Genomic DNA, 25,537 nt, shown 5'->3' with positions numbered 1-25,537 from the left:
TGGAGTGGCGATGGTCGAGACGTACACACAGTGAAATCGGCTCCCTTCGGGTACGTACCCCGAGCAACGTCTTGATTCCTGCCTGCTCTCGTAGAACAAGTCAAAGAAAAGAAAGAAGCATGGGGAAAGACCATTAGGAGCGCAATGAAGAACTAGCGCTGTCTGCCGAGTTCCTTCACCGCTTCGGAGGTGGTTCCTTGTATCTCATTCAAATCGGACCCTCAACAAGCAAAGCAGTCGTCTTTTAGTCTACTCAACTGACAATGATCTGACCTAATGAATCGGCAGAGCTACACATATTGGGCCATTTGATTCCTGGAAGAATCCTGATGCAGTCTGCTAGTGTTACGTCTGCTAAGTTGAATATTGGGCGATTTTCTACATCTCCAGCTCGTAAGACCCTGAGTGTTTTACGAGAAGCAGCAACCCAGGCAGCAGGCAGCAAGCGGCTTATTGAAGCTATGCTCCTTCTCTCAGAAGTGTTGCAGTGTTTTCTTTTGTCTCAAGGATCGCTAGTGATTCAATAGTGGCCAGTCCGTCGCATTCTTCTTTTCACCCAGGACTACACAAAGGCGGTTCCTAAGAGTGTCCGGAGCCTACCGGAGATCACTTCGGTGACAAGTGGGGCCAACCCGGAAGGCTACGGCACGGTGTCCGACCACTTTCCATGGCTAATTATGACTTCGCACCTTTCACGCCTTGTGCCTTAGATAGGGAAAAGATCAGTACAATTCACATATCCACGCCCTCAACGCTCTTTTTGGACCTCTTTCCCTTTGTAGGGCTTCTGACCTTGCCACGTCGCTTGTTGTCTTTCAACATGGCATTGTAAGGCAGGTACTCACTCTTGTTTCGTCAACATCCACCTTCTTCTCTTTTCATCTCCCACAAATAACACCCTAGGGTAGAGGGAAATCCCACGAAACAACCCGTTTCAACACAATATTCCCTCTGCTTCCTCTTCTCAGCATCATCTACTGTGGAGTCGGATTTCTACTGCCGATCCGCGCCGTTGTTGTCATCTCTCTACATACCCGAATTATCTAGTTCACACCAAACTACAGCTCAGACGCTCGAATTATCGCCCGCAATGGAGAAGGTCATCGACTACCGCATTACCTCGCGCTCGATGGTCGAGGATCACAACAAGAAAGCTGTTGCGGCTGGCGACAGCAAAAAGATCCTTGACATGTAAGTTGACCCGATCCTATGCCCGCGCGTTTTCTGACATACCTGTGGTAGCTCCGAAGATGAGTTCGTCCACATCTACTGTGGAGACATCATATTCGTTGTCTTCCGCGAGGTCATCACCGCTGGATCCTTGTACTTCGATGCCTGTCTCCTCGGCTTCTTCAAGGAGTCCTACAACCAGGAGATCTTCTTCGATGACATTGATTCCAAGGCTCTCAAATTCTACCTTCAACTCACTCACGGCTGGTACTTTGAGATAAAGTCTTTCGGTAGCAAGGTCGTTCCATTCTCTCTATTCGATGATCTCATCAACGCAAACGACCCTGAGGCCTTCAAGCGAGCTCACCTGGAGATCCCGAAAATCCAGCTTAAGACCATGGCTCAGGTCTGCATTCTCTGCGATCGTTTCCTTCACCGCTCGCTTCTCTGCATTGTCAGACACATGTTTATGACCTTGCTGGTCCGTACCAAGCAGAACTGGAACATCCTCAAGTACGAGGATTCCGACTGGAACATGAAGTACCACGTCGACTTCATGCTCGACTACATGGCTGCCTTCGACCTCTTCTCTACCGGTCACGATGATGAGCACCTCATCAGAGATGCTATCTCGGAGAGCTTCTACTGGTTCACCAGACACACCCCATCCCTCGTCCAGCATTTCTGGAACATCATGAGCCCCAAGTTCATTGCAGAGTGGAATGTCTCTCGCCACATTGTCTGGGATTCGGAGTCGGAGATCATCATCGGTCGCGAGTGGGTCAGATTTGACCACGCCAAGAAGCTTTTCATCACCGATCAGCTCGTCTTCGAGAACTCAACCAAGCAACAGAAGGACATCAGAAACGGCCGCGTCGACAACATGTGCTCGATTGCCGACCGCATCAAGCTGTTCCCTTTCGTTGAGGAGCAGGAAGACAACCGCGCCCGCCTCGCCCGTCTCCGCGCCATCGTCGAGCAGGTTCAGCACAAGAACACCACTCAGTACCGCACCTTCATCCCCGGCGCCAAGATTCACCCGGTCACTGGCCAGAATGACCTCGGACAGCGTGCTACTTCCAAGAAGCAGGGCAAGAGCAAGGCCAATCATGCTGGAGGTGGCTTGGACGGAGGAGGCCGTGATCGCGATAGCATGGTTAAGATTCAACGCAACCATAAGGCTGGCAGCCGTCAGCCGAAGCGTGTCCAGGCTCAGCGCGGTGACGATGTCACTGATGCTACCCTCGAGAACACTCACGGCCATGTCGGTGGTATTGGTCGAGCTCAGGGCGGCGGACGTGGTCAGACTAATGGCCGCGGTCGTGGTGGCGGTCGTGGTAGCGGTCGAGACAACGGCGGTGCTCAGGGTCACTCTCAGAACCACATCCAGGACCGTGATCAGGTTCACCTTGAAGGTCAGGCCCAGGGCCGTGGCGGTGGTCGTAGCAAGAACCGCGGTCATGTTCATGCTCGTGATCATGCTCAAGATATTGCTCAGAACCCTGCTCAGCGTCACGCTCAAGGTCGTGGCGGCGGGCGTAGCAAGACTCATGGCCGTAAAGAACGTCGCGCCCACAAGACTCAAGATAACTATTGAAGGGTGATCTAGTCTAAGTACGTCGTGGGCGAAGATCTCGCCATCTTCGGATCTCATCACAGCCTTCTCATGCTAGAAGCTCCAAACATGAGTACTAACATGAGGTGTGATGAGCAGTTTAGTGGTTTCAAGGTTTTGCTTTACCAGGTTCGGGACAATCAAAAGTTTTGTGTTTTCTTTGGAATGAGCTGGAGGCTCTGACTTTCATCACGATTTGGTACGAGGAACGACTTTCATTCATTCAGGCTGATCCAGGAGGATCCGGGGGTTGAACGGTTCGAGGTCATGGCCTGGGTATTGTACGATAGGAAAAGAACAGCAAATAGCATAACATCATATTATAACCATTGATGTCCATTCGCAATATGTGACTGATGACGGTAGCATGACTTGTCAGGGGCCAAGACATTGAGGAACGGGGCTTTTTGGCATTCACTGACAAGAAACTTGCTCTGGCTTCTGCACATCAATTCCCCGCCCGCCAATATCGTCCCATCTTCCGAGGAATGCCTCTGATATCACCGGTTAGAGCTGGATCAATTGACAGGCGGATGTCTTAAACGCGCCATCAATAGGGGTTTCAGAGGGGGCTCAATCGACATGCCCAGACTTCCTCGGCACTACCGGCGCGCGCTTGGCGGCTGTGTTCGTCTTATTGACAAACGTAACGAAAGCGAAGATCCCAGATCCATGACATTTCGATGCTGCACACTCTCCACAATTCGGGTGAACCGCCAGCCTGGGATTTGACAACGAGAATAGAGTTTACCACGTAAATGAACCCACGATGGACTGCTCCGGAACCCTTGATTGCTTCGAGGGGCACGCAAGAAAGGAGCGTGAATCTTGGCAACCAAAGTTTAATAAACATGACAAGCGGACACGGACAATGACGACAATCCAGCGTTAAATAAGCGACGTGCCCAGCCATTTGGTATTCATACACCATCCTGCGATCCCGCTGCTGATCCAACCTTTGTCACTTGTTTCCTCACACCAGCCATCCATCTCACCCGTTCACCCGCCAGCAGCCATGCACATCCCCGTCGCTTTCCGCGCCCTGGCCTCCGCGGCCCTCTTCACGCCCTGGGACAAGAGCCAATGGATCGCCTCCGACGACACGGTCCGCAACGGCGCGAGTCATTCCACCCTCGACATCATTGAAGCCGGCGCGGCCGGCAACCCGTTCGCGCAGTCAATTGCAAACTTCCACGGCAACCTCGACTACGCGACGCTCGGCGGCGCGGGCTTCGCGTCCCAGCGCACCGTCGACGACTGGCCGAGCCTCGACATCTCGGCGTACGACACCATCACCCTCGAGATCCCGTTCACGGACGGCAAGAAGTACACGTTCAATCTGAAGGATACGGTGCCGCCGCCTGTGAATGGCGTGGAGCAGTCTGGTGTCAGCTGGGAGTTTGACTTCCAGATCCCGGCGGTGAATCACACGGACGGCGCGGTCGAGAAGGTGGTGATGCCGTTTAGCGCGTTTGTGCCTACTTTCCGCGGACGGGTTCAGAATGATACTGCGCCGCTGAATTTGACGAGCATTAAGAGGGTCAACTTCATGATTCGAAGGTTAGTGAAGTCTGTTTCTTGCGAATGTGCGGGTTGGGGCTAACATTGTCATAGTTTCTTTGCTGAACAGGATGGGGATTTCGAGCTGCACATCAAGTCTGCGATTGCTTCGAAGGAGGGAAGCAAGTAGATCATGATTCATCACCAGCGATTAATACCATCCCAAGCGAAACTCCGCAAACATTCTTGAGGCTCCTCTGGGAAGTGATGAGTCTTAGAGTCTAGACTCAAAGGTCCGGGCACTGGTTTTCGAAAGTCCCATTTGATCGGTTGCACCGCTGAAAACTCTCACAAACATCTTTGGCCCCGCTCTCTCGTCGTCTGATATCTCGTTATAAGCTGCCTCAAGCACCCTGTGAGCGGTCGGAGTCGTACTCCACAACTCGGTGCTTTCCGATATGCGGAGATTTTGGCAGCCTTCTCTCTGATATTTTTTCGCAACAGCCCCATCCTGCTTGGTATCGCGACCATGAAAAGCGTCAGTATCACTTCCCGAACTGGACTAAAATTGGGGCATTGGAGGCGGCCGCCCCGACCGCCCGATGGTCCATTTTCCACATTGTGACCCATTCTTACGGCCCGCAGGAGAGCACCGACCAAGTCTCTCATGAATCCGCCAAATAACACGCTTAAAATCCAATTATTGGAGGTCACATCGTCTCGCTTTTAGATAGGGACTTTGGTTCATGATAATTAGTATCCTTCATGGGTCGTTCCTCCAAGTTCCATATATCCAGGCCCGCTTTCCCTGCATGTGACAGTTCGCCGACCGCATGCTGATCTTTCTCGGTTAGTACTCCCGAAAGCTAAGTGGACTCAAGCTTCTGCCCTGCTAGGTTTCTTTCCGCGACCTTCCTATTCTTCTCTACGGCACTTGACATGTAGCATTCTTCACTCAGACTAAGCTTTGAAGGAACAGAGTAGACACTGCCATTCAGACATTCATGGGGATAGAAGGCTATACTGAAGATACATCCTGAAGTGGATTGCTGCCTCGACATCCTCGCAGGGTAACAACTCCATCATTGTCTGGGAGAACTTGTGACGACGTGATCTCGGGTCTTCCATGCATTTGAAGAGGCAAAATGTGCACTTAAGCCTGTGCATACCTGTCCACTGATGGCGAGGCTCACATAACGCCGTTGTTGTCTGGAAGGCCTGGTTATCCTCGAACGAATGGTCGAGAACTGTTGCGATAGGCCATCGCAAAGAATAGTCGTGCAGTTTACCTACAAGGCTGAGCCGACATGACCGAGACCCCTGTTTTTAGTGAGCTTACATGTAACCTTACTTCAAGCTCTGTGGAGAATACATATCGGTTGAGGCTTTTGAAAAGGACTTTGGTCAAGCATGCAGCTCCGCCCAGACCCGTCTCGAGACTTGTCCCAAAAGAAAGGCTTCACCGAAGAGTTATCCGTCTGCTCTCACAATTAGCTATAAAAGAGCAAAGCCATTCCCAATGTCTAGATTTCTACTCTCAGCACTAGCATTCATCTCATCAAGACTCAAGCTCAGAGCCTGCTCGAATTCTTCAAGATGGTCAACGTTGCCCTCTCTACCCTGGCTGTCTTGGCCGCGGCTCCCTTCATTGGAGCCGTCCCCACCGCGACCCAGTCTGATGCCGCGGAAGTCTTCTCCTTCGCCAAGTGGGTCGATGGCATTATTGCCAACCCCGAAGGAGACAACTTGACTCCCAGCCAGGCTGTCGAGGCCTGGAGAGAATCTGTCAACGCCACCGAGTCTGACGGCACCACTTCGACCAACAGCCTTCTCCAGAAGCGCGTCACTTGCAACACTGTTGCCGGCACTGAAGCCTCCGTATGTCCCTTTCTCTCTTGCAGCACCCTGGCTTGATAGGATCGAGACCGCTGACATAGATCCGAACCAGGTCCCTGACGCGGTATCTTGCATCAACGACCTTGCCCGTAAGGGCAGCCAGGCATGCGTTGTTTCGTCTGTCTCTGTCTTCTGTCTCCTTGGCAATGCTCAAATCACCGGTGTCAAGGGAGGCACTAACGCGGCCTCTACTTCTTCAGCTTGGTGAGAACTGGCCCCTGATCTCTTAATTGTGTGACATCAGATACATAATGCTGATACCTCTGCCCCAGTAACGACGTTGCCCGTGCCGGCGGTCTTATTATGGACAGCTGCACTCGTGCGGACAACACTGTCCAGGGCCAAGAGTATGCGTGGGGCAACGGCAATCTACTGGTGCACATCCGAAGGCCCGGTTTGTAGATGGCTTTGGCATGCGCTCTCGAGATAGAGAGAGAAGATCACGCGAGAGAGTTATGGAACCATGGAGGGTTCTGCGAGAGCAGTGTCTATCCGCCTCCAGTTCAATGGTATACACATAATAGTCTAAGTCGCACGTCCGTCTACAGTGTGAGATTCGATGGACGGCCCGTAATGAAGGTGCTTGAAATAAAAAAGCATCTAGATAAAATCACTACGAATAACTACCTACACAACCAGGGAAAGATCAAATGAAACGATAATTAGGCCTAGCTGTGACTCCCCGAACTAGTGAATGTCTGGGAGGTTGATCCAGGTTTTGAGACCATGTATGACGGCCAGAAATCTTCGGTGGTCGCACCTTCCATACACACAAACTCATCCCCGTAACCCCCATCCCAGTTCTGAAAGTCCACGCCTGGCCAATCGAAAGTGTCCCCAGCTGGTAGATCCGAGACGATGGGGGGTTGATGACCTCCAGTGGAGATGGGAGGCCCATTCTGCATCAACACGCCAGGTGCTGGACAAGTCTGGACATGTTAGTACTTACAGAATAACCTTTGGCAAAACTCACCTTCTGGGTAACATTCGGCGTGGGGGCTCGCTCAACTTTAGGTGCAATCAGTCGTTCGCGGCTAATCTTCATTGTTGTGTAAGTATGAGGATCACAGCCTGAACCCGATGCAAGAACTTACTGAAGAGGACTTCAAACCAGTTGATGTACTATTGTATATCACAGGTGCGCCCTGGGGCGAAGATTGTAGTGTGACAATTACACCCGGCGACTCGCCATCATCGAAAACGTCGTCGACTTGACTGTGAATCACCGAAACAGCAGCCTTGCCCTTCATGGGTGTTGACATCTGGATCATATTGTTGTTTCCCACCATCTTGTAACGCTCATAGTCAGCATACTTGGAGCCTTGGAGAAGAACTTTCGTCCCTTTATGTAGGATCTCCTGAATGGTCTGTAATGACAGACCAGAACCTTGTGGTATAAAAGCGAAGATGTCTTCGGCAGTCTTCAGGACGAACGTCTCACATCCCTCAGCGGCTATGTCGTGGTGTTCTATCACAGGATCAAAAGCTATAATAACCGTCGTCAGCAGCTGTCTACGTAATAATGCTGGTGCCACACACTTTGCGAAGGTATCTCTTCATCATCGGGAAAAAGCAGATTCCACAATTGCCCCCAAGTTTGAATTTTGCAGCCGGCAGCACGACTTTTAAGAGACTCATCTTTGAGACTGTCCACGCCATCTTCGGGATCTCTTGGTTCGGAATTAGGATTTAACTGTTGGTTGCGAATACAAACTTCAGGCGGGTGGCCTCCAGCCGTTCGCGCCGGTAGCGGTTGCCCACAGTAAGCACACCCCCCGTGCTCAGCGCTAATATGTCTCCTATGTGATTGTACCGAGTCAGGCCTTGCCCAAAGATAGCAACGTGGAAGGAAACATCCAATGTTCGAAATCAGCTATGGGAGTATTGCAAGAACATTGGAACTTACTTTAAATCTGCCATTTGCTTGTAGGGCTTATTGGCACAAGCATCGAAATCCCGGGCGTTGAATCTCCAGGGGTTGCGTTTTCTAAAGGGACAGCTGAGACCCCCTGGACGCCCGATCTTTCGTCTCTTGCTGCGTCCTCTTCTTGTTGGGCCCTGGTCTTGACCAGCATTCTCGTCCATCTCGTCGTGCTCATCGTCTCCGCCTCGCTCTTCAGCCGGTCGCTTCTTTGTTCCTGACTCTGATTGTTGAGCTCGATTTGATGTCTCATCAAATGCCGAGTTGCCGTCGCTAGCATCTCCCTCTTCGACGTCATAGCAGGAAAAGCCGTCATCATCCCAGTCAATTGTCGAGAACGTTTCCTCTTGCTGCAGAATTTCGACGCACTGATCTTTAAACTTGGAGAACGCCTCGATGACACGAAGAGGGTGACTGAGTCGGTTAAGACACACCCCAAGAGAACGGGATAAAGCAATGTTGGCAGCACTCTCTAAATCAAAATCAGAGCGACAGATATCAGAACCAGAGTCGGACTCTCGAGCACTAATCGGTGACTCAGCCGCGCTGTAGATACCAGTCGGAGTACTAGCTCCGCCAGAGGGGAGCTGGGATTCTGGTAGGCGGGAATCTCGAGAAAGAATCGGCAAATCTGCGAACTTGCCTGAGGGCAATGCGTTCACATGCTCCCCGATACCAACAAGACCAAGCTCCATGGCTTGGCCCGGCGCAGAGGTCAGCCTTGTTGGGCTTTGAGGCCGAGATGTGGTTGGAGTCGTCGCCGATGGAGAATGCATGTGGAAGTCGAAGTGAGGAGCCGAAAAGGTAGCAGAATGGGCCTTGGAATATGAAGTCGAAATAGTCCCAACTGAATGGTTGTCGTCGACGTGAGTCTTTTGTCGGCGAAGTGCTAGCTTTGAAGGAACTTCGACTGATTTACCGCGATATATAGTATGTTCTTGTGGGCTCTTGGTTGAGGTGACACCCTCAATTGCTGCCTCGTTTTCGTCGTTCATTATTGCGAACCAATATGCAAACAGAAGGTAGAACAGTGAGCAGGGCCGTGGATTCACTCTTCAGTGAGGTAAGGAAGGAAGCTGCCGTACCCGTATCAAGTTGTCAAGGAAATCAGATGGGGGAAAGAAATGGGGAGCCCGAACCGATCGAAAGATCAGCTACCGCGACGACACGTGCCATCAAGATAATGGCTATGACAAGGGTGAGGTAGCAAGGGCTGAGATTGGGCCATTTTTCATTTTCAAAAGATTGAAATTCAGTTACAATTTGCTGCAACCCAACGGGGAAACCAGGACTTGCAGCCAAATGTGAGACAGGGCGTAGCACAGCGGTAGCGCCGATGGTCTTATTGGCTAGCATAATCTCAGTACAGTCGACTTGGTATGAACACATCTGATTGGGTTGGAGTCAACCAATGAACCCGGTTGCCTGAATCTCCCAGCCTGGCAAGGCGTTTTCGGTGAATAGCTGGGCACGGTGGTTGCCTGCAAGGTACTTGATGAGAAACCCGGCTGAAAATTCAGACGAATCTCAATATTCGTTCAATCCACAGGAATGCTTCTTGGGTCACCACCCCGGAGTACTTGGAGCCGCATGGAGTTTGCTCGCTGATGAGGCTGATACGTACTCAGTTACACTGTTATCACGGACCAGGGGTGCCTGTAGACTTGCTGCAAGGACGCATGAGAGCCCGATTGGTTGGTCAGTTGTGTTCAGTCAGTTTGAATCTCATGAAATCGAAATTCAGTCGAAGACTATGTATGAACTTTTTCAATTGACTGTCAGTTGAAATTCATTAAATTGAGAGATAACATCTCAGGCGTTTGATTCTGAAAACCATGCTGCTGATCAGTAAAAGCTTGTTGCGATGTTTCCAAGTATTTATATTGCGTCTAAAGTCATGGCTATTTCTCTCCAGATGCAATTTGAGTTTCCCCATAGTTATCGGGAGCTACTCAATCACCGACCACAGATCCTCAAGTTACGACCAGAGGGGGTATTGCGACTTGCTTCAACAGCTACAATCATGCCTTGCTCTTCAGTCTACGAGAGCCAGTATGTTTGCGCCCCGTTGTGTGAATGATTTTGTTCTATGATTCTTCCGACTAATCTGAGATTTACAGTAAAACCCCTAGTAAGACACACAGTCACCTTGTGGCAAGGCATCTCAACGACAGGAATAATGTTCAAGATCGCCTCATCTTAAGAAGCAATGGAGAGATTACTGGCGTTGTACTGTCCCGTCAGACGTTCAAAGTTATTACCCAGGTCGATGTGCAGGTACGCAGCGGTGGGGAGCTAGTCGACAATGATTCGTTTAGAAAAGGCCTATGAGTTTTTCTAATTCAGACAAATTAAGAAATCATCCACATTTTGCAAAGCTATGACGAGGAAACCCCGATCATGCGTTCTCTTGATTCAAGAGACGACATTGAGAAAGTGAGGCATAGATTTCACGAAAATTGTTGAGATGAGCCACCACACTCGTTGCTTGAAGTCAATTGTATTTACAGTTGGGGTATCTTTCGGCAAATGCCTTCGATTCCATACCTCGCGATGACCTAACTCATGCACGTGATCGATGTGATGGCAAATTCACGAAATTCAGCTATGCCTGTAAACTCTTGTAGTAGCCTACGTCAACAACAACAACGACAACAACAACGACGACAACAACAACAACAACGCATAAACCTGATAGAATACAAGCTGTCTCTAAAGGCTATGCTACGAAGTTCAAAATCATCATGTAGAACATTGTGCCTCCTCCATTCCTTCCATTCCCTCTTACATAAACCATGCTTTACTATAGTAGCCGTTCGCTCCCATACATTATCGTTTCCGGATTCCATACTTCGTTTACCTTTTCGTTGTCGTCATGATCCCCAGCATATTACTTTCACCAGCGCATTCATTCTTGGAGGGACGTTGCAGCGGTGTCAACTGGAATTAGGACTGAGTCTGCTGCTCAGGCATACCTTTTGCTATTCGCCAGTGCATCCATACTATTGCAGCTATGTTCAGTCGGTGTCTTTCGAAGCTTGTCTCCCTTTCTTGATCTTTATGAGCGTCTCTTTAGATCTTTCAGCCTCCTTTAAAGTGATGATGCATTCTGGCGAGGGAGACATTTTCAATACTACACGTAGCGTTAGATGGAGATGTCGCACGATAAATCAATCGGACCTTGAATATACAGTCTTTGCTTCACGTAGACTTTGATAAGAAGAATGACAATAATTTGAGTTAAATCAACTTTTGCGAAACCTGTGGATGCAAAGATGTAATATCTCTCACAATCTCGTACTCTTAGTGGGCTTGAGGATTTGGCTTTGAGTTGCCGGGTGCCTGAAAGCTCTTCAAGAAATAACAAAAGTCTGTCTCGCTCATCTGACTCAACTAAGGCATCACTCAGCAACTCCAAAAGTGGCCATTTTTGGCTTGGTCCTAGATTGTGTGAAAAGCACTTGGACAGTTCAGTTGACGTGCCACCACTTGAGATCTCTACACCTATCTTCCTGAATAAGGAATCCGAATGTCGCCCTTGAACACTTCCAACAAGAAATCTTGGAAAGATGCTGGCTGGAAGTCGGGGTAGAGATCAGCGGCTAGAAGATAGCCTAGGCGACTGACTCCGTCTGGACTGTTGTCTCCATCTATAAATGATGAATAATAGTACTCCAAACAGAACTTTCCAATTGCCGCAAGGGCATTTTGAGGGCTCCCTTGTAGCTGTGCATCAAAATCTGCGATCATCGACTGCAATCCCTGTGCGGAAATCTTGGCCAGAATGAGGTAGTTAGTGGGAGTTTATCAAAGCGCAAATGATTGCCTCGTGGAGCCGCCTTACATCTTTCTTCATGACTTTCTCCTTGGAAAGCTCTTCGGCTATGGCGAACATCTCGTTGAAAGACATCGTTGCTGAGGAGGCCATGACCTTTTGGTTGATGGTTCTTGGGTCCACAATGATGCGAGGAATGAGTTTTCCAATATCCGCACAATCCACAACGTGTGTCGGCATGTTTCCGTCACCGGGAACTAGATTTCGTAGAAACTCAGGCAACACAACGGTATAGTCAGTTCGCTCAGAAGCCAATTGAGGGATAAACCCGTGGTACCACCAGCCGACGTCGATGATTGTGAACGGTAGGTCGATGGCTCTCAGTTCAGCGTAAACCAACTCCTTCTGCAATTGGACGTCAGAAACCGACATAATAAATATCGTAAAGCCCACCAATCCGTGAGATTCTGACATACCGTCTTCTGGACGGAAGACTTGGCGGTTGGCGAGACAGCCATCGCGAATGCGCTGGGAATAAAGCGTTGGACGCCCGCTAGTTTGGCTGCTCTAGCCAGTGTTATTTGAGACGCTATGCCGGCAGGGTGGACCGAGGCTACTACAATTTCGAATCCTCTCAAGGTGTTGGCGATCTCGATCTCTGGCTTGTCAAGGTCGACGACAATGGCGTTGACTCCTCTTTTTCTCAGCTCCTCGTACGCTGGCTTTGAGATTGACGAGGGCCGGGCCAAGGCGGTGACTTCCTTTACAGACTTATCAGTCACAAGTTCTGTGGGAATATGCGCTTGAGAAACCAATGGAAACCGAGACTTGTGAACTCACAAAAGACGGAGATGTTGACTTGAGCAAGCCATTGACAATAATACCCCCAGACTCCCCAACAGCTCCGAACACTGCTACTTTGTGAGTCTTGAGAAACATCGGAGCGTTGGTGAACGTCTGAGGACAATGTCAAGATATCATAAAAGTTGACCTCGGGCTAGGTTTTTTCCTTAAGTACTCTGGCTCTCCTTCAGCATTGTACGTCTTTAGTTGTGGTGTCGGGTATTAGGGGATCGGAACAACGGCCCCACTCCCATGGCGCGGGCCCCCGGGTACCGGAACAACTCTCTGGTTGCGGAGTTTGACTCCAATATCCGCTTGAACTCCGTCATCGCCAAAAATCACTCATGATGTGTTTACGAGTTGAACCACGGACCAAAAAGACAACTTCCTATTCCTTAGCACTGCGTCGGCACATTCTGGTCAATCATATCCGTCGGAACAAGCAAGACGACCCTACCCCATCATGACTCAGAGGTCTAGATGGGCTTGCACGCCGTGCCGAAAGCGGAAGGTAGGAGAGTAATCCCTTTGCAAGGGAACTTCTTCTTGATAGCTAATCCGACCTCATCTGTTAGATCAAGTGCGATGCAGCTGTGCCACGATGTTCACAATGCTTGGCTAAGACTTTTGAATGCGATTATGCATACACAAGACAACGAGCACCCACAAGCCGGAAGTATGCTAGGGCGAGACTGATGGAGAATCAACTATAGACGCTGACATTTGCCCCCACGTAGATCTCGCCATGATCTCATACGGTCATTAGAGCGAGTCGAGAACAAATTGGAAAGCTTTCTCTCGGTCGCTCCCTTGGCTACGACACCGTCATACCGTCATACAAATAGTCCTTCAAGGTTTCTGTGGCCTTGTACAACTTTGGGCCTTGAAGCTTCTTGTCCAGATGTTCTTTATCAACTCGTCCGACGAGGCACGGGCGTGATGCTCGATCAATCGCAGTCGATCATTGACTTTACGTATCAAGGTAATTTCTCAACTGTGTATTTCACGGCTCTTTCGTCAGCCAGCTCACAAGAAGCGAAGGTTCTTGTCAGATCTTCTCATTGCTGAACACGAAATGCGTCAATCTTATTTTGGGTGATCACAGCCTCAGCACTGCATCCATAGAGTCATTGAAGCAAGTTGGCGAGCCGCGCTTCACGATCTCGCTGTCACAGACAGCTGTTCCGCGTAATCTAAGACAGGCTTGCCTTGAAAGTAAGTGTCTATCAGAGCCTCGCCCGAAGTCTCTCTTTCGGATTAACATGAAGCTAATATAAGAGATCGCAGGTTTCGTTTCAGAGTCAACTAACGCATGTGGCATGTTCCAGTCGAGCGAAATTATTGCAATCTTTCGCGAATATGATCACAGACGAACCTCACCTTCGCCAAAGGTTTGTGCCGCTGTCAACATTGTGTGCGCTTACGCTATTCAATCTAATAGCATAGAAGAGGTTGACTCTTCAGAACGCTGTCTACACACGGCGCTGAATATGTTGCCATCACTTATGTTAGAGACGCCAGATTCGGTTACAATTGGCACCTTACTTCTTATGGTATGCCATCATAGATCCAGATTCTTGTTCATCTCCTAGCTGATTACTAACAATCAAAGGCCTTATTTCTTTCGTCTACGTCAAGGTTGTCAACGTCAGCCATGGTACTAGGCGTTGCCTCTCAAATGATGTTTCTCGCCGGGTTCCACAAAATATCCACCACCTTGGCCGAAAGAGCAATCCACAATCATCGTCTGCTCTCGCATGCTTATATACTTGACCAGAACCTCTCCTTATGGCTCGGGAAGCCACCGCTGTTATCTCCAGACATCGTGCGAGATGTTCCAAAGCAAGAGCAATATGATGGCCATGGAAGTATTTATCTCCAAGACGGCACATCGTTTAATTGCCTCAAAGAACAGCTTCTTTTGGCTAAGATTCAAAGTAAAGCATACGAGAAGTTGCGCTCACCTGCCTCCTCGTCAATGTCACAAGATTTACACGCTGAAATCAGCCATAAGCTTCTAAATGAGTTGAATTTGTGGAGACATAATCTGCCGGCACTCACCAGGCCACTTTTGATACCGAAAGTCCTCGAAAAGAAGCATGTGCCATGGCTGTCTACCATCTTCTGCACTTTTCACCAGGTTGAAAATTGCATTCGCTCATCAATCTTCTCACATGTTTCGTTCTTTGACCATGTAGCCTTCCGTAATCAGGCACCGCTCGTTGTCTCAAGTTGCGCTTCCGCGACTAGAAAGTTGGTAGCAGTCTCGAATGCTCTTGACAGGAGTGATCTACAGAGATCGTAAGTGACCATTGATCAATGTTCTGATGCCGGTGAATGGTATTTTGACTGTCTGCTCAGGCACTTGCTACCTTTGGTCGCATGGAACCTAGATTCCCTGTTTCTCCATGTCGCTTATAACAGGCATACATCGGCAGCTCAACATGACAGTCAGTCAATCAGGGCTGTGATGAACTCATTTGAGGGAAGCTTTCCAGGATATCGCCACCACAAGGCTTATGTCACTACCAAGCTTCTATGCGACGTAGCTTCACGAGCAAGCACATAGTAAATGTCGAATGAGGAAAGGTAAAAGGAATGATAATGCGGGTTAATTCAAGACAATAAGGCACAAAAGGCTGGAAAGCCACAAATCACGATTTCCATTATTCATTTCATTGACCACTTGTTGGAAGAATCACCGGACTGTGTCGTTGCGGGTGATCGGGAATAGTTGCCACGAGTCAAATGCCCCATTCTTTGCTGGAGACATCTTGCAGGAGGTAGTGTCAGCCTAATGTGGCGGCAAGCTGAGCATAGTCCACAATGGAACTCGGAAGTAAGGACCCAAGCTTCAGTGGAGCACAAACTTCGTGAGGGAATTAATCAGGAAATGGCTGCTGCCCCGATATTCCGATCAAATCGTTCCAACTTCGGCTACAGTGTTGGCTTCTCGGCTTTGCACCCTCTACACATGGTGACATGGACAACTCACCATTGACAAATCATCTGCAGAACCAAACATGGCAGTACTATGTCACAATAGTTCTGAATACCTCAAGCGTGGCGGAGACGTTGATACGATGCTAGTTTCCAAGAGCATCCTTGATCGATGATCCAATGTCTGTCACCCAATGGCGGCCTCTGGAATGGGGAGATGGCAGATTTCTGAAAAGGCAAGAAGAGGCTATTGTTAGCGTCGGAATCCGGAACCGACAATGGATTACTTGCAGTCGGTAATTATGTTGGCTGAAGCGAGTGGCTTAGCGGCGGGAGCGAAGCATTTGCCAGCAATCCCGATGCAGGGGCTGGAGGCTCAATTAAGCAGTAACAAGACCTTTTTGGTGCCTGCGCATCAGTCTTGCGATCGGGTACATTGCAAAGGTGATGATGGCCAGGCAGGCTTCGAGGGACCCGCGTTGATCAAAGCCCAGGCTCCAAATTGCGACTGACAATGTTCCAGATCCCGACCAAGATTCCATACGGTTGGGAATGACGGATTCTACTATGGAGATCCGATTCCTTACTCAGTCGCTCTTCTCGTACAGCGAGGCACAGCAAGCTCGGCATGCGAGGGAATCGATGAGAATTTTCCCTCGTAAACTGGGATGCCCCTGACTCGACAGCAAGTAAAAGAGGAACCCTAGTGGACGCACTCTCCACCAAATACCTTGTCAGATCATCTGATAACTATCCAGCAACCGCAACGACATTGAGAGCCCGCCCAAGGGAATAATGGGGGCCCCGATGACGCCGAGCCAGTGAGCGGACTCGACTTCCGCGGCAACCTGAGAACCGGATACGACAGACGTCACTTTGCGGCCGGTCAGCAATGGCGGTGCCGGCTCGCCGGCTTAAGGAGCGATTCCCGCTTCGCCGGACATCGACGCTAGGGGCAAGTATTCCGTCTAGTCCTTCACTCCATCACGGACAATAGATCCTTTGGACGAATCATATCTTGTTGATGAGAGGTTGCTCTGGATCCGCATACATGTGTATTGGTGATGATATTTTAACAGCGTGGGTCCGCATATGGGATCAGCGATGGGTCAGACATTGCAGGTACGCGATGATATAAATCTTTTCAAATCCATCTGCTCGCCGTGCATACTTGCTAAGTTCTTGTTCTTCGCGCCGTTCTTTTCAATCGTTGTTGTGTTGGCTCAGACGTCCATTGCGCATCCAAAGTGCGTTCCCTTCTTTACAGCACCCGCCTGTCGCTGATCTCGTAGAAACCAATATGGCCGCCAACACTTCGACAACGCCTCATGTGTCTGAGGAGAACCATGTTGCCGGCGAAAACGACATCGAAAAAAGCACTGCCCAGAACTCGGTTGATATCCATGCCGAGCCTATGAAGCTTGACTATGAGGAGGGTCCCGAGCACAAGCAAGATGGTGTCAAGAAGGTGGAGGCCATCACCTCGGTGTGGTCTTGGAAGATGCTCTGGGTTGTCTTTGCCCTGTAAGTCTTTGCGTTATTATCATTCCTCCTGCGAAGGCTCTCCACCACCGCCATGGAATTCTTTCGATCGACGCCTAATTGTTTTTACACAGCTTGTACCTCGTTTCCTTCACCGACGGCCTTTTACAATCTGTCCAGAGCAACCTGACGCCTTACGTGACCTCCTCATTCGGTCAGCATGGATTGCTTGCGACTACCAGCATTGTCTCCACGATTCTCGGCGGTGTCTCCAAGCTCACGATCGCCAAGATCATCGATATTCGCGGCCGTGCGGAAGGCTTCGCCGGCATGGTCTTCCTCGTCACCATCGGCATGGTCATGAAGGCTACGTGCCAGAACGTTGAGACGTACGCTGCCGCGCAGACGATTTTCTGGGTTGGCCATCTTGGACTCATCTACATCATAACTATCGTTCTCTCCGATATGACTTCCCTGAGAAATCGTATGACTATCATCGCTTTGAACGGCACGCCGACGATCGCCACGACTTTTGCCGGTCCCGAGATTGCGCAGCTGTTTTATGATGAGGTCAACTTCCGCTGGGCATTCGGCGCCTTTGCCATCATCTTGATCGGTTTCAGTGTTCCTGTCGCTGTTATCTTCTTCTTGAGCGAGATCAAAGCCAAGAAGACTGGTTTGATCCCCCTTAAGCAGAAGACCCGGTCTACCTGGGAATCTACCAAGCATTACTTCATCGAATTTGACGGTACGTAGCAACTACTTGCAAAGATACAAATCACCCCTCGGAGCTTGAATTGCTAATGATTCTAGTTGTTGGCTTGATCTTGGTGATGGCCGGATGGTCCATGCTTCTGTTACCATTTTCTCTTGTCTCCAATGCCACCCATCAGTGGAAGAGCCCTACGATCATCTGCTTGATTGTATTTGGTGTCATTGGATTGGCTCTTTTCGCTCTATGGGAGAGAAACTTCGCCAAAGTCTCCCTGTTCCCGTACCACTTCTTGAAGGATAGAACCATTCTGGGCGCCTGCTTGGTATACGGTATCATGTTCGCCTCCATCTAGTAAGTTGACACTGATATAACGGCGTCTCCATGCCAATCCTGTATTAACAGCCATCTTTAGCTGCTGGGATTCATATTACCAATCTTATTTGCAAGTCGCGCACAATCAAGATATTACGAGCTCTGGCTACATCCTCAATGCCTTCAGCTTGACCTCTGCAATCATTTCTCCCTTCATCGGAGTGTGAGTCCACTTGTACATCAGTCAAAGACCTTTTACTAACCCTAATCCAAGTGCGATTCGATACACCGGCCGCTTCAAGTACATCGCCCTTTCCGGAGTACCTATCTGCGTCCTCGGCACTGCGCTACTCATTCACTTCCGTACCCCGTCAACCACCGTTGGTTACCTTGTCATGTGCCAGATCTTCAACGGCGTTGCCAGCGGCATCTTCAGCATCTGCTCCCAAATCGCCATTATGTCGTCTGTCACTCACCAGCAGATCGCCATTGCTCTCGCGTTGCACGGGCTCTTCGGTTCCATCGGTGCTGCCATCGGCTTAGCTATCGCTGGTGGTATCTGGAACAATGTTCTTAAGAAGAACATCTATGCCCAGCTCCCCGAAGGCAGCAAGGACCTTACTGCAAGCATTTACGCCAGTATCGAAACGCAGCTCTCGTACCCCATGGGCAGCCCTATTCGCACGGCGATTATTGCGGCATATGCAGACGTTCAGCGGAAGATGGTCATTGCTGGTTGCGCCTTCATTCCCCTAGTGCTTTTGTCCTTGCTTATCTGGCGTAACATCAACGTTAAGACTGTGGAGGAGGAGAAGGGAAAACAGACGAAGGGAACTGTTTTCTAATCTGTACTGGCACTCTTCCTATACCTAAACGCCTACGTTCTGCTGTATATGTTCCACGATAACCCATTAAAACGGAAATTTTGGAGAGGGTAGGACTTACCTATTACTGCTTAGACTGCAATATGTTATTTCAAAATCTTCTTGACAAACGTTCACATTATTGACCTTCTCGCCTTATCTAAGTCATATAATTTTCATGAAATGATCACATTTTTCAGATACACTCCAGATTTTGCCTATGTTTAGACAGGGGGGTTTCCCGTAATGAAGTTTGATTAGGCATTATAGACTAAGAACACTTCCTTACTTCGGACAAAGTCGCCCGTTCTGAGTTGGGTAATACTCAAGCTGATCCGTAATGTACCAATCCTCAGAACCTACAGCCGTCGTCGCATAAAGTAATCCCCAAGGATCGTACTTCTGCTTGAGCTGATACAAGTAGTCGTAGTTGCTGCCGTAGAAGGCCTGTTGCCAGTTCGGCTCGTTAATGTCTGCCTCGTTGAGATACGCTCCGGCGCCGGGACTGGCTTCACGCCATGGCTGCAGCATCTCCACCAAATTCTTGTTCGCAGCAGCGATCTCTGCAGGAGTGGCCTCCTGACTCCATACGGTTCCCAGCATCGCGTGCATCAAAGTCTCGCGGAAGGCCGGGTTCACGGCATTAGTTTGGTTGACGGAAGGATTGACTGCAGTTTTGAAGTTGTACCCAAGCATCATGCCAGCAACCTCAACACTTTGACGCAAAGCCTTCGTCTGCGCAGCTAGCTTGCTTTCATTCTCCCAGTTGGAGCGCGGGAAGAGACGGGAAGCAGTGTGGAAGTTCCACGCACCAACGACTTCGGATTCTGCAGGCCAAGTGTTTATGACAGTGTTGAGAACGCCGTCGAATTCGGTGTACTTGGAATCGGCGACGGGAATATGCAGAGCAGAGAGATTGGAGAATAGCGGTGCAGAGACGGCGGTCAATTTGGCTGTATCCATATCATTTCCCCATTGAGGCGCCATGGAGAAGCTGCAAGCTGTTGTTGGAGCGCACATGATGGACCAGTAGCTGTACATGCCAGCGTCGGCATAGACAGGGAATTGGGCAAACACAGCGTCGACGCCAGACCAGAAGGTCTCCGTGGAGACATTGTTGCTAGTTGCGAAGCTGTAAGTAAGCGTAGTTACGGAAGTCTTAGGGTAGGCTCGGATGACGAGCGAGGTAACGATGCCCCATGTGCTCCCACCTCCTCCACGGAGGGCAAAGAACAGATCCGGATAGTTCTTTTCGTCTACAGAAACAAATCGCCCATTCGGTAGGACAACCTCCATTGAGAGAACTTGATCGGCGGCAACACCATACTTTGACATCAATGGGGAATGCCCACCCCCGGCGGTATATCCGCCACCAATACCGACAGTCTATCTGAAGCATCAGAAGAGTTAAACGAAACCGAAATGATAGCGGGGAACCTACGCGGGCAATACCACCAACAATATGGAGACCAAGCTCATCGGCTACCTCGTAGAGCTTCAGGGCCTGGATACCAGACCCAATCTTGAATGCTGGACCAATGTATCCAGATATTCGGTGATGGTAATCAGTTCCAAGGTACTGGATACTTTGCAAAGCATGAGTCCATATCGAAAGCGCGCCGCCACCAGAGGACTTCGCATTGAAGTCATGTCCCTTGTTCTTAACGATCAAACGGACGTTGAGATTGCGAGCGAAGTTGACCGCAAGCTGGATCTGGGCTACGTTCGTGACCTTGACAACATACGAAGGGTTCCCCCCCTGAGTACAGTTGGCGCCAATTCGAGCGATGCTCGGAGGGACACAGCTGACTCCCTCAAAGATGGGGTAGTCTAAGCCGGTTGGCTCAGACATTCTTCGATGTTGTTAGCGAGCCGCCCATAATTCCCTGCATAGACTTAGCTTACTGATATTGGGGGGTTGTCCACGCTGCCGTAATCTCATTGCACTTGGCTGCATCGTATTGAGGCCAGTCCGTGTAGCATGGCGCAGCAGCAGGAACCCCGTCAAGCAGCGCACCTCCCATGAGAAGGTCAAGTAAGAACCAAGTTAAGTCAGACGGCCATGCACGATCACCGGGGAATACCTTGCATGAACGCGCAGTTCGCTTCTCAACGGCAGCTTCGCCATCGCCAAAGTCAAACGCAGCAGTGCCAGTAAGATTGTACGTTGTTAAGTTTGCGATTACGTCTGCCGTAAGTTGAGAAGATTCAAAGTCGAAATACTCGATCCCTGATGGGGCCGCATCAGATGCCACAGCCTGAACTGCGGGAGCAATGGTCTCGGCTGTGATAGCTACTTGAGAACATGGTCAGCTGAATCCCAGATTGTAGTGTGCTGGCAGATTTATGTGTATGAGTGTAAAAAGGCTAGATGAAAGACACGAATTCTTTGCATACCGGAGTTATCGCTGGCGTCACCTTCTTGGGCTGTTTGGCTCAAAGCCAAGTCAGCAAACGATATTGCTATGACCAAGGCCGACGGGCGCAACATGATGCCCAGTTGAAGGTTGACAGAACCCAAAAGGAGCGAAGAGACACCAACAAGCACAGCTACCAGGGATCAATCCTATTGAGCGCATTCTATGGACTCCCTTTTATACGTGCGACCTCCTGGTGGGATTCAACTCGCCGGGCTTAACCCGAGTCGGTAATCTTTGCTATCGACTAGGTTATGGGCGCACAATCCACCAAACCCAATATTTGGATGGGGTCTTCGAGACATGTATGGCAATGTCATGTGCGCCTTGGAGTTCGATCGGAATCCGCCATTAGCATTGTCTGGACGGCCAATCATGAACTATCTGATCAAGTTAGCTTCTCGTCGGGAAAGTGTCCAGAAGAGGGCTGCTCGGATGTGAGATACCACCCGAGAGCCCATAAGCACAATCGTTCCACCGTCTAGAACTTTAGACAGCTCCATAAGTGACCCAGGGTCCTGGCTGATGGTGGAGCACGAATGTATCCACAAGCAGCGCATCAGTCAACTCAGGCAAGGGGATCATGGATGCCATGGGTGATGCAAGAAATAATACACATGTTCTGATCACCGGCTTGTGCTTCTCCATTATGACATGCCCAATCGACACGGCTTTCCGTGTGGCTCTTGTTTCCGAACCATCGTGTCCTTGACATCTAGAATTTGAGCAACTGCGAATTTCGAAAGCTCCATTGTCAAAATACCAATTATGCGACCATGCAACCTTTGTTGAGATGTGCCATCAATACATCGGACCATCATGCGTGTACCACGGGCTGAAAAATGCCGCTGAAGGAAGCAACCACCGAAATTGTTATCTAGACTACGCCTCCGGGCTGCATATTGGCCTGTTCTCCAACAAGAACTTTTGTACAAACAACACCGGCAGCAAGGAATCCGAGCCAACGACTTTCTATCCCAGCTTTTTAACTAGGTTCAGTGGCTCTAACACATGTTGGACATCCAACGGCGACGGGCGGCAACATTGAAGTAGGCGGGGACGCGCACCACTTTCTTCGGTTGTTGGCGCTAAGGCGTGGTGTTCTCCATACAATTGCAAGGGGCACCGGGGCAGTAGTAGATGTCCAACAACCAACAAGGAAGGGGTCTGATGGATGGAAGAAACCCCTGAAGTTTCTCACAAAATGAATTTGCAAGAAGGAACGAGGCAAGGGAGGCTGCCCAGACGACATTAAGTTATCTGCAAAACGAAGATATTCATCGACTACAGGGATGACTACTCACTCATCCACTCTTAAAGCTGACCAATTGTATACTATACCAATGCAGAGCCAAATTCGAAGTTGTTGGCGGGGACTTCATCATTAAAATACATGGTAATGAAGTTTTCTGCGTTGCTCCATCATGAGATACCGTTAATGATAGACCAGGGGTTTTCCGAGTCTTAGGGATATTGTCGGCGAATCCTGCCAACTTGATGTCTACTGTCTAGACGTCTTGAGAGATTGCCATCCGTTGACCCATGCTTGATTTTGAGTCCTTCTCAGGAGATGGGACTCTAAGACCTTCATTTTGAAGGGGCCAGCATCAAATTGTTATGCCCTGGAGAACTCACTCTCGTCCTGCAAGAAGAGTGCAGGAAGGGTAGGTGTGGCCGTGAATGTTCCTCATCATCGGGGCACAGTCATGAACCCAGCAGATCGGGTGTGCTTGCGTCGATGCGGACCTCGGAAATATGGCTTTAGTCTTTTGCCACATGCCGAACAGCTCGCAACTGACGCAGACGAGAGGATCAGGTCACCGGTCCGCCTAGATGCAGTCTTCGCAAGTGCCCCGGAGATATTCTGCTTAACATCCCGGTCGCCGAAGTCTCGAACGCCCTTTCTTCATCTCTCTTCTTCAGTCGTGCAAGTGGAATGGACCAAGGATACTGAAGCAGGGCATTGTAGCCACAGGGATAGCATGTGCCGCAATCGTACTGATAAAGGAGGAGCCAAAGACCTTTTGCAAGATGGAATGTTGGTTGGATGAAGTTTTTGGCATGTTTTCCTGTCCGGCTATTCCATAAATCATTGACTGTGCACCTTGCTTCGTTGAATACCATGAACCTCATCTACCCCAGCTGATGTTCAACCACACGGTTCGGAGGATCATCACCTTCTTATTCTACGGCTTCTTTATCTCAGTTGGAGTAGTTCCAAACCCAAGATGACGGAAGCTCCCACTAGTTGGCTACAGAACCTTGGCATTGCCATTGAGGTCGCTTGCCCAACTCTGGCACTCATTGCGATAAGTTTGCGACTCTACATCAGAATTGATACGAAGACCTTCGGCTGGGGTATGTTCTGCTCGTAAACACTTTATCTTTCCCATGAAACTGATCGTCACGCCCTAAGATGACGCCTGCATATGTGTCGCGATGGCTCTCTCAATTGCCCTAGCTATCGGATCCATTATATGTAAGTCTAGACTCATCAAGAATCAGAGTTACCGAAATACAAGCTAATATCCGCTCATCTATCCAGGTATGAAAGAGCTCTACATAGGCATTCACTATTGGGACGTTCCCTTGCCCATGAACCCGACGACAGGAATGATCTGGATCTACATTGTCGGCGCTGTCTACAATCCGATTCTCGCACTGGTCAAACAGTCTGTCCTCATCTTCCTGATCCGTTTCTCTGGTGTCAAAGACGTAGTGAGATACGTTGTCTGGGCAACAGCTACATTTAATCTCGCGCTCATGATCGCCACCTTTGTTGCTGTCATTTTTCAATGCACGCCCATTGAGAAGAACTGGAAACCGACCTTGGCAGGGAGTTGCCTTGAGCAATTCTCGTTCGGAATATCGACTGCATGCTTGACTATTCTGACAGATCTTGTCTCTGTTGGTCTCCCATTTTACATCTTCCTGGGCTTGAAGATGCAGAAGAAAAGGAAGATTGGGCTGATGATTGTTTTCATGCTCGGAATCATGTCTGCAACCTTGTACCATTCCACATTCTCGTACATTACGTTTTGCTAACTGTGTATTACTGGCAGTGTTACAGCCGCGAGCGTCATTCGTCTCTACTTCCTTGCCAAAAACTTCACCGACAAGAGTCTCGATGCGAACTTTTCCCTTGGTTTCTGTGTTTCCTCCATTGAGTGTAACTTGGCCATCATGACAGCATCTGCACCAGCTCTTTGGCCTCTTATTCGACGATGGATGCCTCAGCTGAAGTCTTCCAAGGACCAAGGTTATTATGAGCACCAGTATCACACTGGTCAACAAGGATGGATTAGGACAGGTGATGGCCGCGAAGGCGCGTCTTCAAATGCCAACGGGGACATCGGTCTGAGAGGTATCAACATCAGGTACACCAAGACTGAAGCCCATTTCAGCGGCTCTTTTGCTCGAGAATCGGACGAGGAGTTGATGAAAGGTACTGGTATCATGCGAACAACCAACTTCGAGGTCACACACGATGACGATGACCCACGGAGTGTGGCACAATAACCACCGGAATATATCATTCTATTCACATCTCGCGAGATGCAGCAACTCATTCATGAGGAAATTGATGGGTTGTAGGGAGGTAGGAGTCTCATGGCTTATGTTTATGACGACTCTTAGTGTCTTGATGTATGGTTTCCTACATGTTCAATTTTTATCATTTACTTGTCGTGACTCAAACTGAAACAATTCCTTGTTAGGAAAGAAGGTGGATTTTCGATGCAAAAGTTTTCCAAAAGTAGTGTTTCTATAAATCCAACTACCTGTTGTGTACCTGACTAGTCATCATGCGGTTCATTCTGTAAGGGCATCACAGGAGGCTGACCGGACCCATGGCAATGAACTCTGAGGCTCCATGTGTGAACAGAAAAGGGTTACTGATACAATGCTTCCTCCCATCTGTTCTGAAGTCAAGTATCGAGCGAGGCCTCATGATAATCCTGTTCGGGGGGTTTTGCTATCCTTGAAGTTCCCCTTACTTAAGCGGCTCCAGAGAGTCTCAATGTGCCTTACCTCAAGTAAGAATTTCCATCCCCGATCGCGTGGGCCAAGTGGAGCATATGCTGGCAGGG

At 49.5% G+C, this 25,537-nt stretch overlaps 9 protein-coding genes across 9 annotated transcripts; 6 read left to right on the top strand and 3 right to left on the bottom strand.

The window, feature by feature from the left end:
* Positions 1-329: 329 nt before the first annotated feature.
* On the top strand, positions 330-2,767 carry CPAR01_05422 (uncharacterized protein; the record flags this gene model as incomplete). The annotated part of the gene is made up of 3 exons (XM_060489701.1): positions 330-393; positions 969-1,191; positions 1,243-2,767. 3 exons carry the CDS (start codon positions 330-332, stop codon positions 2,765-2,767), a joined length of 1,812 nt encoding a protein of 603 aa, XP_060351167.1.
* A 1,033-nt stretch (positions 2,768-3,800) lies between these two features.
* CPAR01_05421 (complex I intermediate-associated protein 30) lies at positions 3,801-4,475 on the top strand (the record flags this gene model as incomplete). The annotated part of the gene is made up of 2 exons (XM_060489700.1): positions 3,801-4,345; positions 4,400-4,475. The coding sequence occupies 2 exons, from the start codon at positions 3,801-3,803 to the stop codon at positions 4,473-4,475; spliced, it is 621 nt and encodes a 206-aa protein (XP_060351166.1).
* Positions 4,476-5,881: 1,406 nt separating this feature from the next.
* Positions 5,882-6,583, top strand: CPAR01_05420 (uncharacterized protein; the record flags this gene model as incomplete). The annotated part of the gene is made up of 3 exons (XM_060489699.1): positions 5,882-6,163; positions 6,234-6,385; positions 6,454-6,583. The coding sequence occupies 3 exons, from the start codon at positions 5,882-5,884 to the stop codon at positions 6,581-6,583; spliced, it is 564 nt and encodes a 187-aa protein (XP_060351165.1).
* A 266-nt stretch (positions 6,584-6,849) lies between these two features.
* On the bottom strand, positions 6,850-9,097 carry CPAR01_05419 (uncharacterized protein; the record flags this gene model as incomplete). Its single annotated transcript, XM_060489698.1, has 5 exons — positions 6,850-7,110; positions 7,155-7,220; positions 7,276-7,667; positions 7,721-8,004; positions 8,088-9,097. The coding sequence occupies 5 exons, from the start codon at positions 9,095-9,097 to the stop codon at positions 6,850-6,852; spliced, it is 2,013 nt and encodes a 670-aa protein (XP_060351164.1).
* A 2,509-nt stretch (positions 9,098-11,606) lies between these two features.
* Positions 11,607-12,816, bottom strand: CPAR01_05418 (uncharacterized protein; the record flags this gene model as incomplete). The annotated part of the gene is made up of 4 exons (XM_060489697.1): positions 11,607-11,876; positions 11,947-12,282; positions 12,354-12,638; positions 12,718-12,816. The coding sequence occupies 4 exons, from the start codon at positions 12,814-12,816 to the stop codon at positions 11,607-11,609; spliced, it is 990 nt and encodes a 329-aa protein (XP_060351163.1).
* Positions 12,817-14,039: 1,223 nt separating this feature from the next.
* Positions 14,040-15,025, top strand: CPAR01_05417 (fungal specific transcription factor domain-containing protein; the record flags this gene model as incomplete). Its single annotated transcript, XM_060489696.1, has 3 exons — positions 14,040-14,132; positions 14,217-14,273; positions 14,333-15,025. 3 exons carry the CDS (start codon positions 14,040-14,042, stop codon positions 15,023-15,025), a joined length of 843 nt encoding a protein of 280 aa, XP_060351162.1.
* Positions 15,026-16,960: 1,935 nt separating this feature from the next.
* Positions 16,961-19,014, top strand: CPAR01_05416 (major facilitator superfamily transporter; the record flags this gene model as incomplete). Its single annotated transcript, XM_060489695.1, has 5 exons — positions 16,961-17,184; positions 17,277-17,890; positions 17,956-18,208; positions 18,270-18,392; positions 18,444-19,014. 5 exons carry the CDS (start codon positions 16,961-16,963, stop codon positions 19,012-19,014), a joined length of 1,785 nt encoding a protein of 594 aa, XP_060351161.1.
* A 303-nt stretch (positions 19,015-19,317) lies between these two features.
* On the bottom strand, positions 19,318-21,523 carry CPAR01_05415 (uncharacterized protein; the record flags this gene model as incomplete). Its single annotated transcript, XM_060489694.1, has 4 exons — positions 19,318-20,418; positions 20,474-20,885; positions 20,938-21,328; positions 21,430-21,523. 4 exons carry the CDS (start codon positions 21,521-21,523, stop codon positions 19,318-19,320), a joined length of 1,998 nt encoding a protein of 665 aa, XP_060351160.1.
* Positions 21,524-23,677: 2,154 nt separating this feature from the next.
* On the top strand, positions 23,678-24,968 carry CPAR01_05414 (uncharacterized protein; the record flags this gene model as incomplete). The annotated part of the gene is made up of 4 exons (XM_060489693.1): positions 23,678-23,807; positions 23,866-23,928; positions 23,995-24,457; positions 24,512-24,968. The coding sequence occupies 4 exons, from the start codon at positions 23,678-23,680 to the stop codon at positions 24,966-24,968; spliced, it is 1,113 nt and encodes a 370-aa protein (XP_060351159.1).
* Positions 24,969-25,537: the final 569 nt, after the last annotated feature.

This window comes from Colletotrichum paranaense, assembly GCF_030867605.1.
Source record: "Colletotrichum paranaense strain IMI 384185 chromosome Unknown Scaffold_4.1, whole genome shotgun sequence".
NCBI lineage: Eukaryota > Fungi > Ascomycota > Sordariomycetes > Glomerellales > Glomerellaceae > Colletotrichum > Colletotrichum paranaense.
This window is presented reverse-complemented; position numbering and strand designations above follow the sequence as displayed.